The sequence below is a fragment of the Rhinopithecus roxellana genome, chromosome 12, assembly GCF_007565055.1.
Source record: "Rhinopithecus roxellana isolate Shanxi Qingling chromosome 12, ASM756505v1, whole genome shotgun sequence".
Classification (NCBI taxonomy): Eukaryota; Metazoa; Chordata; class Mammalia; order Primates; family Cercopithecidae; genus Rhinopithecus; species Rhinopithecus roxellana.
The window spans coordinates 27,453,918-27,475,131 of NC_044560.1; the positions used below are offsets into that span (position 1 = coordinate 27,453,918).

The 21,214-nt window shown below is 44.5% G+C and overlaps 1 protein-coding gene across 4 annotated transcripts in view; it reads left to right on the top strand.

Moving 5' to 3' along the window:
- Window positions 1-21,214, top strand: part of LOC104677700 (protein DDI1 homolog 2) — a 46,145-nt gene that overhangs the window by 15,473 nt on the left and 9,458 nt on the right. For 3 of the 4 annotated variants that reach the window (XM_010382823.2, XM_010382827.2, XM_030942623.1), the window contains exons 4-8: window positions 1,148-1,274; window positions 6,404-6,531; window positions 11,833-11,961; window positions 18,646-18,749; window positions 20,311-20,500. In XM_010382823.2, the coding sequence (XP_010381125.1) occupies window positions 1,148-1,274; window positions 6,404-6,531; window positions 11,833-11,961; window positions 18,646-18,749; window positions 20,311-20,500 (678 nt within the window). Of the gene's footprint in view, window positions 1-1,147; window positions 1,275-6,403; window positions 6,532-11,832; window positions 11,962-18,645; window positions 18,750-20,310; window positions 20,501-21,214 lie in introns of those variants that run through there. The other variant, XM_010382824.2, reaches the window with a different exon arrangement.

The following is a 21,214-nucleotide window of genomic DNA, read 5'->3' on the forward strand; positions in this document are numbered from 1 at the left end:
GAAATTGCGAAATAGGCCAGGCGCGGTGGATCACCCGAGGTCAGGAGTTCAACACCAGCCTGGCCAACATTGTGAAACCCCATCTCTACTAAAAATACAAAAAATTCGCTGGACGTGGTGGCAGGCACCTGTAATCCCAGCTACTTGGGAGGCTGAGGCAGGAGAATCACTTGAACTCGGGAGGTGGAGGTTGTAGTGAGCTGAGATTGCGCCATTGCACTCCAGCCTGGGCAACAAGAGTGAAACTCCATCTCAGAAAAAAAGACAGAAATTGCGAAATAGATTCTTATTGTAATGTACATCTTGTAGCAAGCAGTGTTTTCTCTAATTTTCCTGCCTATTATTTCATCAGAACACACACAAAATATAGGTAGACTAACAATAGTTTATACTTAATTTATCTGGCTTAAGGCAGGGCATGTTATAAAGGAAATGAGACTAGAAGAGGAAAAGGAGATTATATAATGCTGTATTTTGTTTCTAGGTAATAGGACAATGAGGACAATGGGGAGCAATGGGGAGGGGAGGAGTGGGGACATTCATCTGCCACATGGTCACTCCCCACCGTTTTAAATTGGAAAGTTGTTACCTCTGAGTAGAAACAATATGATAGATAACTTCTTATAAAAGATTTTTGCAAATACTTTTTTTTTTTTTAAGACAGAGTCTCACCATGTCACCCAGGCTGGAGTGTGTGGTGCCATCACAGCTCACTGCAGCCTCGACCTCGTGGGCTCAAGCCATCCCCCCACACTTGAACCCCCACCCGACAGTAGCTGGGACCACAGGCATGCACCACCATGCCCGGCTAATTTTTATATTTTTTGTAGAGACAAGGTCTTGCTATGTTGCCTAGGCTGGTCTCGAACTCCTAGGCTCAAATGGTCCTCCCACCTCAGCCAAAGTGTCGAGATTATAGGTGTGAGCTACCACACCCAGCCACAAATACTTTATGCTGAATTTAAATGACGAAATAGCTTTGACTCGGAGAATAGAAAGTAAATGTAATTGCTCATTTCAAATAAGCTTTAGGCATCCTCTCTACATCTCTTACAGATGTAGTTTGAGAAATTGTTTGGTGTGGGAAAGTATTGATAAAGGTTGAAAATACAGCGGTATTTAAGATTTTTATCCCTTATTTTTGTAGAGAAATTCTCTAGAGTCCTGGTGGAGCAGCAGCAGGACCGAGCCCGGAGAGAGCAAGAAAGGATTCGTCTGTTTTCTGCTGATCCCTTTGATCTTGAAGCTCAGGCAAAGATAGAAGAAGATATAAGGTAATGGCCTGTTCATCTAAAGAACAAGACTCAGAGACCCCAGATTTCCCAAACTGCAGGTTATCTGACCTTAGTTGGGCATCTGCTTGGAGGCAGCTTCTCTGTTTTGCAGTTGAGATAGTAACCTCAGGCCGGGCACGGTGGCTCAAGCCTGTAATCCCAGCACTTTGGGAGGCCGAGATGGGCGGATCACGAGGTCAGAAGATCGAGACCATCCTGGCTAACGTGGTGAAACCCCGTCTCTACTAAAAAATACAAAAAAAAAAAAAACTAGCCGGGCGAGGTAGCGGGCGCCTGTAGTCCCAGCTACTCTGGAGGTGTAAACCCGGGAGGCGGAGCTTGCAGTGAGCCGAGATCTGGCCACTGCACTCCAGCCTGGGTGACAGAGCAAGACTCCGTCTCAAAAAAAAAAAAAAAAAAAAAAAAAAAAAAAAAAAAAAAAAAAAAGAGATAGTAACCTCGGTCTTTTAGTTTAGTCTCTCCTCTTTTCTACGCATTTCGATTCGACATGACAAATATATAGGTGCTGAGTTTAATGACTGTTCTAAAATTTTAAGGAAGACTCCCTGACTAGCAGACAGAGCATCATAACACAGTTCTAGATAAATGACCGCAGACTGAGCAGAAGCCACCCTCTGGTGAGACACAAGGCTGGTTGCATATTACATGGGCTGATTTGACTCTCTTTCTTTAGACGTATTGTGTGAGTCCTGACTAAATCCAGGGCTTAAACATGATTGGATTAGAGAGGGCTCTGGGCTGATGGAACATTGGTAGTCCTAAATCTGTTTTCCTGCTGCATTTCTTGTACTGGCCTCAGTGGATAAACTGAATGTTGGACATGTTTCCAGCCCTCAGTTTCTGTAATGCAGTGGTTCTCACCTGGGGCTATAGTAAAATCATATGAGAAGCTTTTAAAAATGGAGATGCTTGGGCTCTTCTCCCAAATCTGATGAATCAGAATTGTTGGGCATGGAGCTCAGGCAAGGACAGTGACGCCGTTCCGGCCTCAGTCACACTGATAGTCACAAGCAAGATTCTGTTCAGTCATTCTCTGAAAAAAAGGACAGCTGCTTTTCCTGCCTCAAGTCAGTTTTTGTTGCTAATTGTGAAAAAGTATAACTAAGAAGAAGATAACAGCAATGATACTTACACTTAGACTACTCAGCCTTTTAGGGACTGTGTCATCATTTCGGTTACTTAAATGAAGCCTAACTTGGTCATTGTATTACACTATCAACTTAGAAATCAAATCATGCTTTTTTAAACTTCTCATTTTTTTTATCTTTTTTTCTTTTTTCTTTTTTCTTTTTTTTTTAAGACAAGGTCTCACTCTGTCACCCAGGCTGGAGTGTATTGGCACAATCACAGCTCATTGCAGCCTGGACCTCCCCTAGACTGAGGTGTTCCTCTCACCTTAGCCTCCCAAATAGCTGAGAACACAGGCATCTGCCACCATGCCCAGCTAATTTTTTCATTTTTTGAAGGGACAGGATTTCAGCATGTTGCCCAGGCTGGTCTTGAACTCCTGAGCTCACGCAATCCACACGCCTCAGCCTCCCAAAGTGCTGGGATTATAGACATGAGCCACAGCACTTAGCCCTTCCTTCTTCTTCTTTTTCATTTTTCTTTTTGAGACAGGGTTTTGCCATGTTGGCCAGGCTAGTCTCAAACTCCTGACCTCAATTGATCTCCCGCCTCAGCCTCTCAGAGTGCTGGGATTACAAGTGTGAGCACCATGCCTTGCCTCATACTCTTCTTACTACATTTGAAATCAGAAATACAGGCTCGTCATGGTGGCTTATGCCTATAATCCCAACAGTTTGCTCGAAGCGAGGAGTTTGAGACCAGCCTGGGCAGCAAAGTGAGACTCTGTCTTTACAAAAAATAAAATAAATTAGCCAGGTGTGGTGGCACGCACCTTCCATCCTAGCTACTCAGGAGGCTGAGGCAGGAAGATCTCTCAAGCCCAGGAGTTGGAGGCTGCAGTAAGCTATGATTGCATTCCAACCTGGGCAAGAGAGTGAGACCCCCATCTTAGGGAAAAAAAAAGAAATATAATTGTAGACTAGAATTAATTGACAACCCTAAGTCATTATGAAACTTCGTCTCAAAAAAATAAATAAGAAGAGAAGTGAAATAGATAGTGTCCATATGGCTCATGTTTCTTTCTAGGGCTTGAGTGAAGGAAATATAACACATCTTGTTCTCTTCCCCACCCCCTGCTCAAGACGGAGTCTTGTTCTGTCGCCCAGGCCTGAGTGCAGTGGCGCGATTTCAGCTCATTGCAACCTCCTTCTCCCAGGTTCAAGCGATTCTCCTGCCTCAGCCTTCTGAGTAGGTGGGATTACAGGCATGCACCACCACGCCAGGCTATTTTGGTATTTTTAGTAAAGACGGGGTTTCACCATCTTGGCCAGGCTGGTCTCGAACTCCTGACCTCAGGTGATTCGCCCTCCTCATCCTGCCAATGTGCTGGGATTACAGGTGTGAGCCACTGCACCTGACCACATTTACTCTTTGAAAGGTGAAAACCTTGTACCTCTGAAGAGACTCTCTACATATGGACCCCAGAAAAGCCGAAGTAGCTGGTGTTATTGCAGAGGATTTTTTGTTGAAACTCATTTGGGTTGAAGTCCATGCAAGATGAAGTATACAATTAATTTTAGATTAGTTCTATGTTTAATAATGTGCAATAGCATAAAACCTGTGTAATTATATCAAATGTCTATTAAAGTTTCATTTGGCTTGCTACACTAGTGATTCCACAGGGTATGTGAACACCGAGGTTCGATAGCTTTCATATTTGCCTAAAGGAAGGTGCCTTTGACTTTCTGAGTTTAAATTTTGTTGCAAAATGGCTGATAAAGCCATCAGTTCACTTGAGCTAGATTATTATTATGAAAAGGGCAGAAACTATAGTTAGAGCCAGAGTCAGCAGAATTTTTGTTTGTTTGAGACAGGGCCTCTGACGTCTAGACTGGAGTGCAGTGGCATGATCATGGCTCATAGCCTCAACTTCTCAGGCTCAGGTGATCTTCCCCCGTCAGCCTCCCGAGCAGCTGGGTCTATAGGCACACCACCACATCTGGCTAATTTTTCTTGTATTTTGTAGAGACGAGGTTTCACCATGTTGCCCAGTCGTGTCTTAAAGTCCTGGGCTCGAGTGATCTGTCCAACTCCCAGAGTGCTTGGATTATAGGTGTGAGCCATTTATAATGCTTGGCCTGAGGTTTATTTTTTGTTTGTTTGTTTGTTTGTTTAAGAGACAGGGTCAGCACCATAAAACAGGGCAAAAAAAAAAAAAAAAAGGCCGTGTCTTGCTCTGTCGTCCAGGCTGGAGTATAGTGGTACCATCATAGCTCGCTGCAGCCTCAGCCTCCCAGGCCCAAGCAATCTCTTGCCTCAGTCTCCTGAATAGCTGGGACTATAGGCTTGTGCTACCACGCCCAGCTAATTTTAGTGATAGGGTCTCACTGTGTTGCCCAGGCTGGTGTCAAACTCCTGGCCTCAAGTGATCCTCCTGCCTTGGCCTCCCAAAGTGCTGGGATTATAGGTGTAAGCTGCTGTGCCTGGCCTTAGTGGACTTTCTACAAATGGGCAGATAGTAAGTATTTTAGTCTTTGCAGACCGGACCATACAATCTGTGTTGCTCATGTTCAGCTCCACCACTGCCATGTGAAAGCAGCCACAGATAATACGACAGTATGTAAATGCATGATACCACTGTGTTTCCATGAAACTTTTTTTGCCTAAACAGCAGACTATGATTTACCAACCCTGAATTTACAGTGTAGTTTATCCCGAATCTGAGAACCTGTTCTGTTAGTGTCTCAGTCTTCAGGTAAGTTGCCCAGCCTCTAACCTAGTTTCCATTAATGTTGGTAGTATTTGATAATGTTTTTAAAAGGAGATTGATTTATGCTGTTTTAAGGGAGTAGAAAAAAATTGGGAATAAACATGAGATGTTGGAGTAAGCAATAACTCCCTTTTGTTGCTTTTCTCAGGTAAGAATTAGAGTTGTGTTGATTTTTTTGTTTTTTGTTTTCCTTTTGGTGGGGAAAAATGGGGTTTCACCGTGTTGCCCAGGCTGGTCTGAAACTCGAGCTCAAACTCCTGAGCTCAAGGGATCCACCTACTTTGGCCTTCCAAAGTGCTGAAACTACAGGTGTGAGCCACTGCACCTGGCATGTTGTTTTTTTTTTTTTTTTTTTTTTGAGATGGTGTCTCGCTCTGTCACCCAGGCTGGAGTGTAGTGGCGTGATCTCGGCTCACTGCAACCTCCGCCTCCCGGGTTCAAGTGGTTCTACTGCCTCAGCTTCCTGAGTTGCTGTGATTACAGGCGTCTGCCACCAAGCCCAGCTAATTTTTGTATATTTAGTAGAGATGGGGTTTCACCATGTAAGCCAGGCTGGTATTGAACTCCTGACCTCAGGTGATCCACCCGTCTTGGCCTCCCAAAGTGTTGGGATTACAGGCGTGAGCCACTGTGCCCGGCCAGCATGTTGAATTTTTAAACAAATCGTTTCATGGATCAAATGAACTGTGAAACACGTGTAGTTTTAAGCGATGGATGCAGTTTTTTTGTAGCATAAGCTGTTATATGAGCACTGTATACTAGATGCTTTGTACTTCTCAGCAACATAGGTAACAATTATCCTCAGTGTACAGATTAGAAAACCCAGTCCTGCAGATAAAGCAGCACAAGAAGTTGAAATATTTGTGTTTTCTGTTTGCGAACTTTTTGTAATGTTCTGGGCTTAGGAAATGTATTCAGATACCCAATAAATCCTCAGTTAAAATTGGAACATTCCCAAAGTTCTAACATTCTGCCAGAAGAATGGGGTTGTGACCCTTACTCTCCAGTTTCTTATTTCTGAACATATAAAGGCAGCTCAGTGTTTTACATAGGGTAATTTTTATGCCTTTAGATTTTCTGCCAGCTGTTTATCGTACTGCCTCCTAGGAAATGATCTCTTGCCCTATATAGCACCAATTTTTCTATGACTCGGCTGCTGTGCTTGGGGCAAAAGATATGTACAAATCTGTTTTTTAATATTGTGACTTTGAAACTGATTTCTCTCCATGGAATTAATGCTTTCAGTGTCCCTGGTCTTGTTCTGTTACAGGCAACAGAACATTGAGGAAAACATGACAATAGCTATGGAAGAGGCTCCGGAAAGTTTTGGCCAAGTAGTGATGCTTTATATTAACTGCAAAGTGAATGGACATCCTGTGAAAGCCTTTGTTGACTCAGGTGACGTCTCTGTCTTTTATTTCTTGGTCTCCCCTCCAACATCCTTACCTGACATGGGAGAAGGGGAGGCTCAAGCATCTGTTCAGATGGCTGTAGTTTGTTTTGTTTTGTTTTGTTTTGTTTGAGATGGAGTCTTGCTCTGTCACCCAGGCTGAAGTGAAGTGGCGCGATCTTAGCTCACTGCAACCTCTGTCTCCTGGGTTCAAGCGAATTATCCAGCCTCAGCCTCCCAAGTAGCTGGGATTACAGGCGCCTACCACAATGCCCAGCTAATTTTTATATTTTTGGTAGAGATGAGGTTTCACCATGTTGGTCAGCCTTGTCTTGAACTCCTGACCTCAGGTGATCCACCGCGCCCTGCCCAGATGGCTGTAGTTCTTTAGGCTGCTAACTTACCAGCCTGAGACTTACTGTTTCACTTGCCAGGCATTCTGTTGGTATTAGGTTTCTTTCTTTAATCATTTCTTAACCAGTTTTGTATTTTGTGATGTCTCCTTTATCTTCCTAGCTCCCCTTGTCTAGCATCCTGAATTTCTTGGATATTTCTGTAAAAAACTGGGAATACATAGGTTTAGAAGAAGGAGCTATAAAAGGAGCTGTGTAGGGTATAGATCAAACACATTTCAGCCTGGCCTGTGCACCAACACTTTGCCAAGATTTGGGAGGAGTGTAAGGGTATCTGGGTGTGGTTCTTACCCTTAAAGAACTTAACAACCAGGTAAGGAGACAGGGATTCTTCTGCTTGAGGGTCCAGGTAATTCACATACTACTTGGCACCTTTTCTATCAGTAACAACTGTTTGCTTTTTAGTAAGACTACACCATGCAGCATTTTGTGGGTGTATGACTAAGTGGTCTCATACATCTTAATTCTGGGTGTCTCACTCAAGGCTATAAGAAAAGTGAGTTCCTAGAGTAGAAAAATTCCCTGCTCAAATAATATTTTCCTCCTTGGCTATGTAGTTCTATGTAAAAAGAAAAAAAGTATTTTCTTTCATTTGTTCATCTACTCATTCCTGAGCACATGCTGGGTTTCAGCTCTCTCTCTCTCATTTTTTAAAGAGGGGGTCTCTGTCACCCAGGCTAGAGTGCAGTGGTGTGATCAGCTCACTTCAGCCTCCACCTCCTGGGCTCAAGTGATCCTCCAGCCTCAGCCTCCCAAGTAGCTGGAACTACAGGCACGTGCAACCATACCTGGCTGATTTTTTTTTTAACTTTTTGTAGAGAGAGTTCCCCTGAATTGTGCAGGCTGATCGGGAGCTCCTGACCTCAACTCTTATTAAGAGTTTGTACCTTGAGACTGGGTGTAGTGGCTCATACCTGTAATTCCTGCATTTTGGGAGGGTGAGATGGGCGAATTGCTTGAGCCCAGGAATTTTGAGACCAGCCTGGGCAACATGGGGAAACCTCGCCTTTACAAAAAGTACAAAAATTAGCCGGGTGTGTTGGTGCGTACCTGTAGTCCCAGCTACTTCCGGTGAATGTTGGAGCCTGTGGTGACTGCAGAGGTCAGGGCTGCAGTGAGCTGTGATCGTGCCACTGTGCCCTAGCCTGGGTAATTGAGAGCCTGCCTTCGGGGGGCGGGGCGGGGAAAGAAGTTTGTGTCTTGAGATGCAGACATTCCTGGGAGAAGTAAATTTACTGATTATTCCGTTTTAAAAATGTCTGTTGTGTGTAAGGCCTTGTGCTGAGTGCTTGGTGATAAGACTTAGTGGCTGGAGCCTCAGAGGGCCCCTGTGTGAGTGAGAGACAAATACATAGGAGATGCTAATAGAATACTCAGTGTGTATTGATTCCTTATTGTGTGCCAAGCACCATGCTAGGTGCTTAATGTAATCATCTTACTCAATTTTATTTCATCCTCAGAACAGCTCTATGTACTTTGTTCTACTATAGTTCCTATCTTATCCATAAGGAAACTTAGATATAGAGAAGATCAAGTCACGCTTCCAGGTATACAGAGTTCGTGAGTGGTGGGCTTTGGATTCAGCCCCAGGTTCCCTTGATGCCAGAAATCTCAACCACTGTGCAAAAGTCAGGTGAATGTTAGATGGCTATAGAGACCACATTCTCACTCTGACCAAGGTGCTCAGGAGAGTCTTTCCAAAAGACAGCATTTGAGCTGAGGCTTTGGAAAATGCAGGAGAGCAGTGAAAGGGGCCCTTCTCATCCTGGGTTGCTTACTTTAATAACTTGCTTTTGTAGATTAAAGTTAAGAAGGAAGAAGAAAAAGAGAGTGTTGCCTTTCCAAATTCCCTTTTCCTTCATTATTTCTGGGCCTTTTAAAATCTAACCTTTCTCAAATGCCAAGAACTTTTATTTTTTATAAAGTGTAGGGTACCTGTGAGTAATATGAGCAGAAGTGTTGGAATTGAGTGAGAGGCAAAGTCATTGCAAAAGGGGAGTCAGTTGAGGAGGAAGTGGGTCTTGAGCTGGATCTTGAAGCATCGGTGGAATTCAGAAAAAAGAGCAGGAGAGGGAGTGTTTTACAGGAGGGTCAAAGTGAGTGAATGGCAAAGGCGACATTCATATTCCTCCTGCTGAAGCAGAGGGTTTAGAGTAGTTAGAATGTAAGGCCAGAAAGAAACAGTGGAGCCAGGATGGGGTGGGATCTGAAGCTGTGGTGATGGTGGTTTGAAACTAATCTCATAAGGAGTGGAAACCATTGAGGACTTCTAAGCAGATGAAGAAGTGATTTGAAAATGGTACTGTTGGCCCAGTGCAGTGGCTCAAACCTGTAATCCCAGCACTTTGGGAGGCGGGTAGATCACCTGAGGTCAGGAGTTCAAGACCAGCCTGGCCAACATGGTGAAACCCCATCTCTACTAAAAATACAAGATCAGCCAGGCATGATGGTGGCACGCCTGTAATTCTACTGCTTAGGAGGCTGAGGCAGGAGAATCGCTTGAACCCAGGAGGCAGAGGTTGCATTGTGCTGAGATCACACCACTGTACTACACTCCAGCCTGGGTAACAGAGCAAGACTGTGTTTCCAAAAAAAAAAAAGTGATATTTTAGGAAAACTAAAGGTAGATACAGATCTGAAGAATTCTGTACCCCTACGGGTCACAACAATTTCCTTGCTTTAAATTACGCATCCACGGAATGGTTTGGAAGCCAGAACAATTGTCCTCTTGCAAGAGAATGGCAGCGTGAGCCAGGCTGATCACTATGGTTAGAAGAAAGAGCATCAGGACAGGCGCGGTGGCTCACGCCTGTAATCCCAGAACTTTGGGAGGCCAAAGCGGGTGGATCACCTGAGGTCAGGAGTTCGAGACCAGTCTGGCCAACACGGTGAAGCCCCGTCTCTACTAAAAATACAAAAAATAGCCGCGTGTGGTGGCACTTGCCTATAATCGCAGCTACTTGGGAGGCTGAGGCAGGAGAATCGCTTGAACCTCGGAGGTGGAGCTTGCAGTGAACCAAGATTGTGCCATTGCACTCCAGCCTGGGCAACAAGAGTGAAACTCGGCTGGGCGCAGTGGCTAACGCCTGTAATCCCAGCACTTTGGAAAGCCGAGGCAGGCGTATCACGAGGTCAGGAGATCGAGACCATCTTGGCTAACACGGTGAAACCTCATCTCTACTAAAAATACAAAAAAAAAAAAAAAACTAGCCGGGCGAAGTGGCGGGCGCCTGTAGTCCCAGCTACTTGGGTGGCTGAGGCAGGAGAATGGCGTAAACCCGGGAGGCGGAGCTTGCAGTGAGCCGAGATCGAGATCGTGCCCCTGCACTCCAGCCTGGGTGACAGAGCGAGACTCTATCTCGAAAAAAAAAGACGAAAAAAGGGCATCAGAAATTGCATAGACCTTATTTACAGGTTTGAGAGAATAAAGAAGACTAGGAGAAGAGTCAAAAGTGAGCAATGCACAGGTTTTATGGCTGTGAGAAAATAATCCCATTGGCAAAGACAGAGAAATCCAAAGTGGGAATTATTTGGGGAGAAGGAGTTTTATGCCTGTTGGCTTTGACAGAAATGTCCAGTGCACAAGAATGTAGAACTAGAGTTTCAGGGAGAAATTAGGACAGTAAAGATTACAGAAGCGACTGTCTTCTACATAGGCCAACCCGCCGAGGATGTGTTTCTGGGAGAGAAAATAGCCTAAGTGCCCTCATATTTAAAGGGAGGAGAGTCTAATTGTTGGAGCAGAGTATGGAAGTCCACTTCTAAATTTTGGGAGACTGCATGATCTTTTAATAGTAGACTATAGTGTCCCAGTGTGAGGTTTTTGTTTTTAATTTTATTTTCTGAGCAGATAAAGTAGTAAATAATGTACTTGCTTACATAGTGAGGTGGGATATTACTGTGTTGCCCAAGCTGGTTTCCCACTCCTTGGAGGTGATCCTCCTGTCTTGGCCTCCTAAAGTACGATTGCAGGCGTGAGCCACTATACCCAGCCCAAAGTTTGATATCAAAACAACTTGACAGGGCCGGACACCGTGGCTCACACCTGTAATCCCAACACTTTGGGAGGCTGAGGTGGGCAGATCACTTGTGGTGAGGAGTTCCAGACCAGCCTGGCCAGAGTGGTGAAACCCCGTCTCTACTAAAAATACAAAAATTAGCTGGACATGTCGGACGTGGTGGCTCATGCCTGTAATCCCAGCCCTTTGGGAGGCCGAGGCAGGTGGATCATGAGGTCAGGAGATCGAGACCATCCTGGCTAACACTGTGAAACCCCATCTCTACTAAAAATACAAAAAAAAATTAGCCGGGTGTGGTAGCAGACAGTACTCGGGAGGCTGAGGCAGGAGAATGGCATGAACCCAGGAGGCGGAGCTTGCAGTGAGCCGAGACTGCGCCACTGCACTCCAGCCTGGGTGACAGAGTGAGACTCCATCTCAAAAAAAAAAAAAAAAAAAATTGGCTGGACGTGATGGTGCAAGCCTGTTAATCCCAGGTACTCAGGAGGCTGAGGCAGGAGAATCGTTTGAAGCCAGGAGGCGACGGCTTAAAGATACTCGGTAAAAAGTGCAAAGTACTGCTAATTTAGCATTGCCATCTGTAGACACAGGACATCATTGCTTTCTCCTGGTAAAGTTTTAAAATGTCATTTAATTATTACATTGCTGCAGAATATTCTTTGCTCAGTGTCACATTTTATATAGTGTTTCTGATTACAGAGTAGAACTGAAAGTTGATGAGGCAGGGCAGGACACTTGCTAGGTAGAAATGATTTTGTAGAGAGAAAAGCCTTGGGGTGTACTTGGTTTTTGTTTTATTATTAATTAGTGCTGTATTTTGAGTCTTCTCACAAAGTGGATTTTGTTTTTATTGTCTCATGTTTCTCTACTCCTCCAGGTGCCCAGATGACTATTATGAGCCAAGCTTGTGCAGAAAGGTGTAATATAATGAGACTGGTGGACCGTCGGTGGGCAGGGATTGCCAAAGGAGTGGGCACCCAGAAGATTATTGGAAGGGTACATCTAGGTGAGCAAAAGGCACTGGGGCTTGCTGTCTTTCTGTAGGCTATTTGTAGGTAGGGTAATAGATTTTCAAGTTTTTAGAGGGTTTTTTGTTCTTATTTTGTTGTTGTTTTAAATTTCTTTTGTGTGGGTATGTCTGAGCCAGTAAGCCTAATTTCTAGAAGTTTTAAATCCTGTGTTCTGTCAAAGTTATGTGTTTCTGCTGGTTACAAAAAAACTAGTCTCTTCCACCTTTCTATTCCCTGAAAAGCTAATCCCTTTCCATTATTTTAGCTGATTTGTTTTGATACTTACCTCCATATTTCTAAATAACATGTTTATTTTGCTGTTTACTTATATGACTGTGTTTGAGAGCTGAGCCATCTAATTGAATGTGATTGCTTTTCTTTCATGGCTAGTATTATTTTCTCTTAGAATTAATAATTGTCCTGTTTTTCTCACTTGGTTTCTTGCGTAGTATTCATCCTAGGCATTTCCTAATTATGTAAATCTCCTTTAAATCGATTCAAGCACACCCAATAGCCTGTACATTTCATCCTGTCAAAGACACTTCTTGAGCCTGGACCGGCAGTTTCAGGCCTGCTTCAGAGCTGTTGTTTTGGAATTTGACTTGACTGAGTCCTGCAGATTCCTTTCTCCTCTGTCTTGTGTTAGATTACATGAATCCCTTGTCTTCCTCTTTTTTATCTGCTCCTCAGTTTATTGGAGTGCATCTTCCAGTAACTTTCTTAGAAGAAGTGTGTGGGAGTAAATTGAGACTAAGTATCAGACATGTCTTTTTTTTTTTTTTGAGGCGGAGTCTGGCTCTGTCGCCCAGGCTGGAGTGCAGTGGCTGGATCTCAGCTCACTGCAAGCTCCGCCTCCCGGGTTCACGCCATTCTCCTGCCTCAGCCTCCCGAGTAGCTGGGACTACAGGCGCCCGCCACCACGCCCGGCTAGTTTTTTGTATTTTTTTTTTTTAGTAGAGACGGGGTTTCACCGTGTTAGCCAGGATGGTCTCAATCTCCTGACCTCGTGATCCGCCCGTCTCGGCCTCCCAAAATGCTGGGATTACAGGCGTGAGCCACCGCGCCCGGCCCAGACATGTCTTTTTTCCCTACCTTCTACTCGTCTGCCTAGGTTGGAAATCATTTTCCTTCACAATTTTGAGGCATTGCCCCTTAACCTTTTCACTGTCAGTGTTGCTGTAGTGAGGATGGATTCTTTTCCAATTCTTGATCCTTTATGTGAAAGCTTTCTTTTTCTTTTCTGTTTTTTTTGAAACAGTCTTTGTTCTGTTGCCCAGGCTAGAGTGTAGTGGCGCAATCTCGGCTCACTGCAATGTCCACCTCCCGAGTTCAAGCAATTCTCCTGACTCAGCCTCCCTGAGTAGCTGGGATAACAGGTGTGCACTACCACACCTAGCTAATTTTTGTATTCTCGCCATATTGGCCAGGATGATCTCTCAAATTCCTGGCCTCAAGTGATTGATCCACCCACCAAGCCTCCCGAAGGGCTGGGATTATGGCGTGAGCCACGGTGCCCAGCCTTGTTTTTCTCCTTTGAAGCTTATAAATCTTCCCTTTGACCTCAGCGTTTTGAGTTTTCACAATGGATGCTGGGGTGTGGATCTCTTCTCATATAATGTATTAGGTACTTGGTAACCTGTATAGTCTAGATGCTCACATCCCTCCGTTCTGGGGACTTTCTCTGAATGATTTTGACGATGATTTTCTCCCCTCTGGAATGTCTGTTATTCACATAGGATAATCTATCCTGGTCTTGTCCTCTAGTTTTCTTCTCTTTTGTTTTTCTGTGGGATTTCTTCAACTTTGTCTTCCAACCTTTGTGTTGCATTTTGTATTTGTTTGTATTTTACTTTATATGGTTTTCATAAATGTCTTGTGATCCTTGGCATCAGCTCACATTGAACAGTGGGCCACTGGCTGGCTGTGATGGCTCACACCTACAATCCCAGTGCTTTAGGTGGCTTATGTGGGGTGATGACTTGAGGCCAGGAATTTGAGACCAGCCTGGGCAACAAAGGGATAACTCGTCTCTACAAAAATTTTTGTTAAATAGCCGGGTGTGGTGGCAAATGCCAATAGTCCCAGCTGCTTGAGAGGCTAAGGCAGGAGTATTGCTTGAGCCAGGGAGATAGAGGCTGCAGTGAGCTGTGTTCATACTACTGTACTTCAGCTTGGGTGACAATGAGACCTTGTCTCAAACAAAAAAGGAGTAGGCCACCAAAATGCTTGTTTGGAAAATGACCTGGGTAGGCAGCCATGGCCCTTGTGGCCTTCACGGTAGGATGGGTCTGGAAGTTGGGAGGAAGAACAAGGCTGGCATGTCAGTTGGACTTTATTTATTTCCCCTGGTTTTCAGTTAGATACTTGTTCTATCCCTGTCTCCCTCCATGTTCACCTCTGTTAAGAGTGCCTCTGTTTCACCCTCTCCAGAAAAATAAGGCTCTAGTCTGCTACCGGGGTGAAGGGTCTCCTGGCCTAGCAGAGTGCAGGAGGGACACCCCAAGGGCTAACTGTGCCTCTGCAGCCTTCCCGCCAGCCTTGCTGCTTTGGGCCCATCTCTCCTCCTACCTGCAGAGGTATTTGTGACCAGTTCCTATGCCCCATAGGAGTTCTGTAATGTCAGTTGGGTTGCTGCTCAGTTTTCCTCACTGTCATCTGCTTTTTAGCTCTAAAATTTTGCTCTTATGTTCTCTACTATTATATTTGGCCTTAAAAAGTTATGCCTTAGTGCTGAGCGCAGTGGCTCACGCCTGTAGTCCCAGCACTTCGGGACGCTGAGGCGGGTGGATCACCTGAGCTCAGGAGTTCGAGACAGCCTGACCAACATGGTGAAACCCTGTCTCTACTAAAAATACAAAAATTAGCCCAGCGTGGTGGCGGGTGCCTGTAATCCCAGCTACTCAGGAGGCTGAGGCAGGAGAATCACTTGAACCCGGGAGGCGGAGGTTGCAGTGAGCCAAGATCGTGCCATTTCACTCCAGCCTGGGCAACAAGAGTGAAACTCCATCTCAAAAAAAAAAAAAAATGTGTGCCTTAGACACAACCCAGAAACCCTTTTTGTAATGTTTTAGAAGTAAATGTAGATAAATGCGTGTATTCAGTCCTTCATCTCTAATCAGAATTCTTATTTTCTTGTTTCATTATCCGTTTAGTAGATGCTTGCTATAGAGAACTTCAAAAGTATAGAAATGTGAGATGAAGGTAAAAAACATTCCTTAAATTCCTGTAGTGAGAATCAACCACCGATATCATTTGGGCATATCTCCTTCTGGTCTTTTTTCTGTGCATTTTTTTATCTTATAAAAGGTGATTATTTCGGACGGGCGTGGTGGCTCATGCCTGTAATCCCACCCACCACTTTGGGAGGCCAAGGTGGGCAGATCACGAGGTCAGGAGATCGAGACCATCCTGGATAACACGGTGAAACCCCGTCTCTACTACAAATACAAAAAATTAGCCGGGCAAGGTGGCGGGCGCCTGTAGTCCCAGCTACTCGGGAGGCTGAGGCAGGAGAATGGCGTGAACCCGGGAGGCGGAGCTTGCAGTGAGCCGAGATCACGCCACCTGCACTCCAGCCTGGGAGACAGCGAGACTCCATCGCAAAAAAAAAAAGTGATTATTTCATGTTTAAAATTTTATGTTCTCTAAGAAAAAGTGAAACTTTTCCCCAATGTCACTATAAATTTCAAAATAATTATTTAAATAAGTGAATAAATGTATAGCCTTTTGTTGCAGGTTTAAGGATCAGCTTTTGGGTTGTTTTCTTTTTTTCTTTTTTCTTTTTTCTTTTTTTTTTTTTGAGACAGAGTCTTGCTCTGTTGCCCACACTGGAGTGCAGTGGCGCAATCTTGGCTCACTGTAGCCTGTGCCTCCCAGGTTCAAGCGATTCTCCTGTCTCAGCCTCCCAAATTGCTGGGATTACAGGCAGCTGTTACCACACCCAGGTAATTTTTGGATTTGTAGTAGATTCAGGGTTTCGCAATGTTGCCCAGGCTGGTCTCAGCCTCCTGAGCTCAAAGTGATTTGCCTGCCTCAGCCTCCCAAAGCGCTGGGATTACAGGCCTGAGCTGCTGCGCTTGGCCGGTTATGTTTCCTATTATACCATGGCAGCATAGCTTTCTGCGTATTTTGATTTTTTTTCCCCTAGTCAAGATTCCTGTAAGTGAAACTACTGAATCAAAGTTCCGGATGCTTTAGGACTCTTGATATGTTGCTAACCTGTACCAATCCGGTTTATCCGCCACTGAATGAATATGCATCTTAATGTCCTGTACTGTTAAGCAATATTAGTTTTCCCTCTTAAATTTACAAATAAGGCTGGGTGTGGTGGCTCATGCCTAAAATCCCAGCACTTTGAGAGGCCAAGGTGAGCAGATTGCTTGAGCTCAGGAGTTCGAGACCAGCCTGGGCGACATAGCGAAACCACATGTCTACTAAAAATACAAAAAATTAGCCAGTTGTCGTGACGTACGCCTATAGTCCCAGCTACTCCAGAAGCTGCGGTGAGAGGATCACTTGAACCCAGGAGGCAGAGGTTGCAGTGAGCCGAGATCATGCCAGTATATTTCAGCCTGGGCAATAGAGCAATATTCTTTTCTCAAAAAAAAATTTTTTTTTACAAATAAAAGAATGGTTTCTTATTGTAAGTTACTTTTCTTTCATTGCAAATCATGGTTTTTTTACACATTTGCTTTTCCTTTCTTTTGAAATATGTGTGTCTGTTTATCAGGGTCTTTGTGTTTCTCTTATTGATTTGTGTAGGATAAAGATAGTTCAACTACCTTATTCTCATACTTTGCTAAACACAGTAGGACTGAGTTTTGCAGGAATACCATAAACTGGTTCCTTCGGGGGCTGAGTTCTCAGATTTTTGATGGCTTTAAGTGAGAAGATAATAGGAGGAGACAAAAGAAGTACCAAGCTCTGTGGCCATCCTTGTGGATTTTACATCCGTGGCTATGATCAGCATGAAAAAACCCTTATAGCAATAGGAGAAACCTAAATAAAAGGAAAACTTTACCATGGATTAGAAGATTCAGTATGTTGGGGGTGGCAGTTCTCCCACATTCATCCACAGAACCATTGAGATGCCATTAAAATCCTGGTTGTTTGTGAGACTGGATGTGCACATTTTAAATTCGGCATGGGCTCTATATTGTGAGAATGGGCAAAATACTCTAGAACAACATTGCCTTCTAGATGTCAAAGGACTATCTGGAAGATATGAGTAGAAATAAACCCATGATTATATGAACCTTGATCAATGAGAGGAAGTCTTACAGAGCAATGGGGAAATTTTGGGAAACGTTGCTGGGGCAAGAGGTATCCATGGGGAGAAATGAATTAGAAATTGGATCCTACCCACACCACACAAAAGCAAATTCAGGGTAAAGACTTAGATGCGGGGGAGGGAGGATTGTTTGAGCCTAGGAGTTCGAGACCAGCCTGGGCAACATAGCAGACCCTATCTCAAAAAAAAACCAAAACCAGGCCGGGCGCGGTGGCTCAAGCCTGTAATCCCAGCACTTTGGGAGGCCGAGACGGGCGGATCACGAGGTCAGGAGATCGAGACCATCCTGGCTAACACAGTGAAACCCCGTCTCTACTAAAAAAATACAAAAACTAGCCGGGCGAGGTGGCGGGCGCCTGTAGTCCCAGCTACTCGGGAGGCTGAGGCGGGAGAATGGCGCAAACCCGGGAGGCGGAGCTTGCAGTGAGCTGAGATCGGGCCACTGCACTCCAGTCCGGGCGACAGAGCGAGACTCCGCCTCAAAAAAAAAAAAAAAAAAAAAAAACCAAAACCAAAAACAAAAAAACCCAAAACCTAGATGTGGAAAGGAAAGTTACAGATTTTAGAAGAAAATACACAATATCTTATGTAAGAAGGAATTCTTTAAAAATAGGTCATCTGCTGGGTGTGGTGGCTCACTCCTGTAATCCCAGCACTTTGGGAGGCCAAGGCAGGATGACTGCCGGGGGCCAGAAATTCAGGGCCAGCCTGGTCAGTACAGGGAGACTCAATCTCCACAAAAAGGTTTTGGCGCGGTGACTCACGCCTGTAATCCCAACACGTTGGGAGGCCAAGGTGGGCGGATCACGTGAGGTCAGGAGTTTGAGACCAGCCTGGCTGACACAGTGAACCCTGTCTCTACTAAAAATACAAAAATTAGCCGGGTGTGATGGCACGCATTTGTAATCCCGCCTATTTGGGAGGTTTAGGTAGAGAATCAGAGAATCACTTGAACACAGGAGGCGGAGATTGCAGTGAGCTGAGATCATGCCACTGCACTGCAGCCTGGGCAGCAGAGCAAGACTCTGTCTCAAAAAATAATAATGAAAAGAACTTTTTGGCTGGACCCGGTGGGTCATGCCTGTAATCCCAGCACTTTGGGAGGCCGAGGTGGTCAGGTAACCTGAGGTCGGGAGTTTGAGACCAGCCTGACCAACATGACGAAACCCCATCTCTACTAAAAATACAAAAATTAGCCAGGCGTGGTGGCGCATGCCTGTAATCCCAGCTACTTGGGAGGCTGAGGCAAGAGAATCACTTGAACATGGGAGGCAGAGGTTACCGTGAGCCAGGATCGTGCCATTGCACTCCAGCCTGGGCAACAAGAGCGAAACTCCATCTCTCTTTTGAAGTACATAACAATAACTTTTTCTCTTCATGTGCTTTTTAGCTCAGGTTCAGATTGAAGGAGATTTTTTGCCATGTTCCTTCTCTATACTTGAGGAACAGCCCATGGACATGCTTCTGGGACTGGACATGCTTAAACGGCATCAGGTAATTAAGAGCTTCACTTATCTGTTTTTTTGCATCTGCTTTTTGTAATATGGTTATTACATTGTTTTTATTGGTTATGTATACTGGAAAACTAAGAAATACAACTTTTCAAACCTGGAAATGTGCTTAAATTATGTTGTTACACAAAGACTGAATTGATGTGTCAGTACAGATAGAATCTGTTTTTGTGAAATCTCTCTGTGAATCTGTTAAATCTTGCCAAATGTTTTGAGATTGTAAAGGACAGTTTGGTCCCCTTATATAATTTTCAGATTCTGGTTAGATCCTGATGAGTAGTTTTTTGATAACCTGACTAAAAGTGTAAGTCGGCTAAGTCTTTAGCATTCTCTGATGCTGATCAAACAGTACTTGGGAAGAAGACCTTCAAGGTTAAGGAAGGGATATGTTGCGAGTGAAAGTGTTTATTTAGTACAGGGTGCGTAATTAATATATTAATTTGTGTTGATATTTATCTTTCTACTGTAAAGCACAGTATTTTAAGATATACGGCCGCCATTGAAGAAGCAGTTAGTCCACTGGGTAATTAGACGAGATCGGGCATGTTCAGGGTGGTAGGGCTATAGACTCCACTGGGTACTTCACATTTTTCACAGTAGGGTTTTGTATCCAGTCAACCTGTCAGGTACGGTGGTACATCCTGTAATTCCCATTTTTGGAGGCCAAGGAGGGAGGATTGCTTGAGACCAGAATGAGTTTGAGACCAGTCTGGGTGACTTAGTGAGACCCTGTCTCTACAAAAAATACAAAAATTAGCTAGGCGTGGTGGTACATTAGCTACTCGTGAGGCTGAGGCAAGAGGATCCCTTGAGACCAGGCTGCAGTGAGTCAAGATTGTGCCACTATACTTCAGCCTGGATAACAGAGCAAAACCACAACTCAAAAAACAAAATCGAGTTAAAAACAATTGAAAATATAGCTAATCAGTATTTTTATGTCACTGTTTTAATATATTTCTGTAAAAGTAGATGCATCATAGTGATAATAACACCCAGCATTCTAAATAGAACGAATGAATGAATGAATGAATGTATCAGTAAAACCTTGTCACTGCCTTTCCTTATTTTTTTAGTCATGGTATAGACCTGCAGTCTCCACCTTTATAGATGTAAATCATATATGTGCACAACTGTCTATTAAGTAGTTATAAAATACACAAAAAAGGAAGTTAGCATTAGTATGGCGTAAAGAATACTGTGGAGACTGCCTTGCCTGGTGCCATCTTGGCTCACTGCAACCTCCACCTCCCAGGTTCAAGCGATTCTTCTGCCTCAGCCTCCCAAGTGGCTGGGATTACAGGCATGTGCCACCACACCTGGCTAATTTTTGTATTTTTAGTAGAGACGGGGTTTCACCGTGTTGGCCAGGCTGGTCTAGAACTCCTGACCTCAGGTGATCCATCCTCCTCAGCCTCCCAAAGTGCTGGGATTATAGGCATGAGCCACCGTGCCTGGCCATTTGTGATTGGAGTTTTAAATTAAGGATCATAATGTTTCTGCATGATGTTTTATCTGCTATTATTATTTGGTTTCTTTCTTCTAAGTGTTCCATTGACCTGAAGAAAAATGTACTCGTGATCGGCACCACAGGCTCCCAGACCACCTTTCTTCCTGAGGGAGAGCTACCAGAATGCGCCCGGTTGGCATATGGGGCCGGAAGAGAGGATGTACGGCCAGAGGAGATTGCAGACCAAGAATTAGCAGAAGCCCTTCAAAAATCAGCAGAGGATGCAGGTATTTGGAATGGCTGAACTCTTCAATACTTGTTATTGATGGGTAAGCCAGGGAAATGTGGGCTTCAGAAGGGGTAGGAACCTTTTCAGTTTTTAATCAGTCTCATGGTCCAGTAGTAGATGTGTTCATTATTATCTTCTTAACCTCCTCCTTTGATCTTCCTTTTTTTTTTTTTTTTTTTGGGAGACGTTGTCTCACTCTTGTCACCCAGGTTGGAGTTCAGTGTGCGGTGTGACGTGATTGTAGTTCACTGTACCCTTGACTTCCTGGGCTCAAGCAATTCTCTCATCTCAGCCTCCTGAGTAGCTGGGACTACACCTAGCTAATTTTTTTTATTTTTAGCAGAGATAGGGAGATGGGGTCTTGCTGTGTTGTCCAGGCCTATCCAACTCCTGGGCTCAAGCAATCCTCCTGCCTTGGCCTCCCAAAGTGCTGGGATTACAAGTGTGAGCTACCATATCCAAACCCATCTCTTAATACAATAATAAAAAATCTGTATTCTGGCCCAGCGTGGTGGCTCACGCCTGTTACCCAGTGCTTTGGGAGGCTCAGGTGGGCGGATCACCTGAGGTCGGGAGTTTGAGACCAGCCTGGCCATGGTGAAACCCCATCTCTACTAAAAATATAAAAATTAGCAGGGTGCAGTGGCACACCCCCGTAATGCCAGCTACTTGGGAGGCTGAGGCAGGAGAATTGCTTGAACTTGGGAGGTGG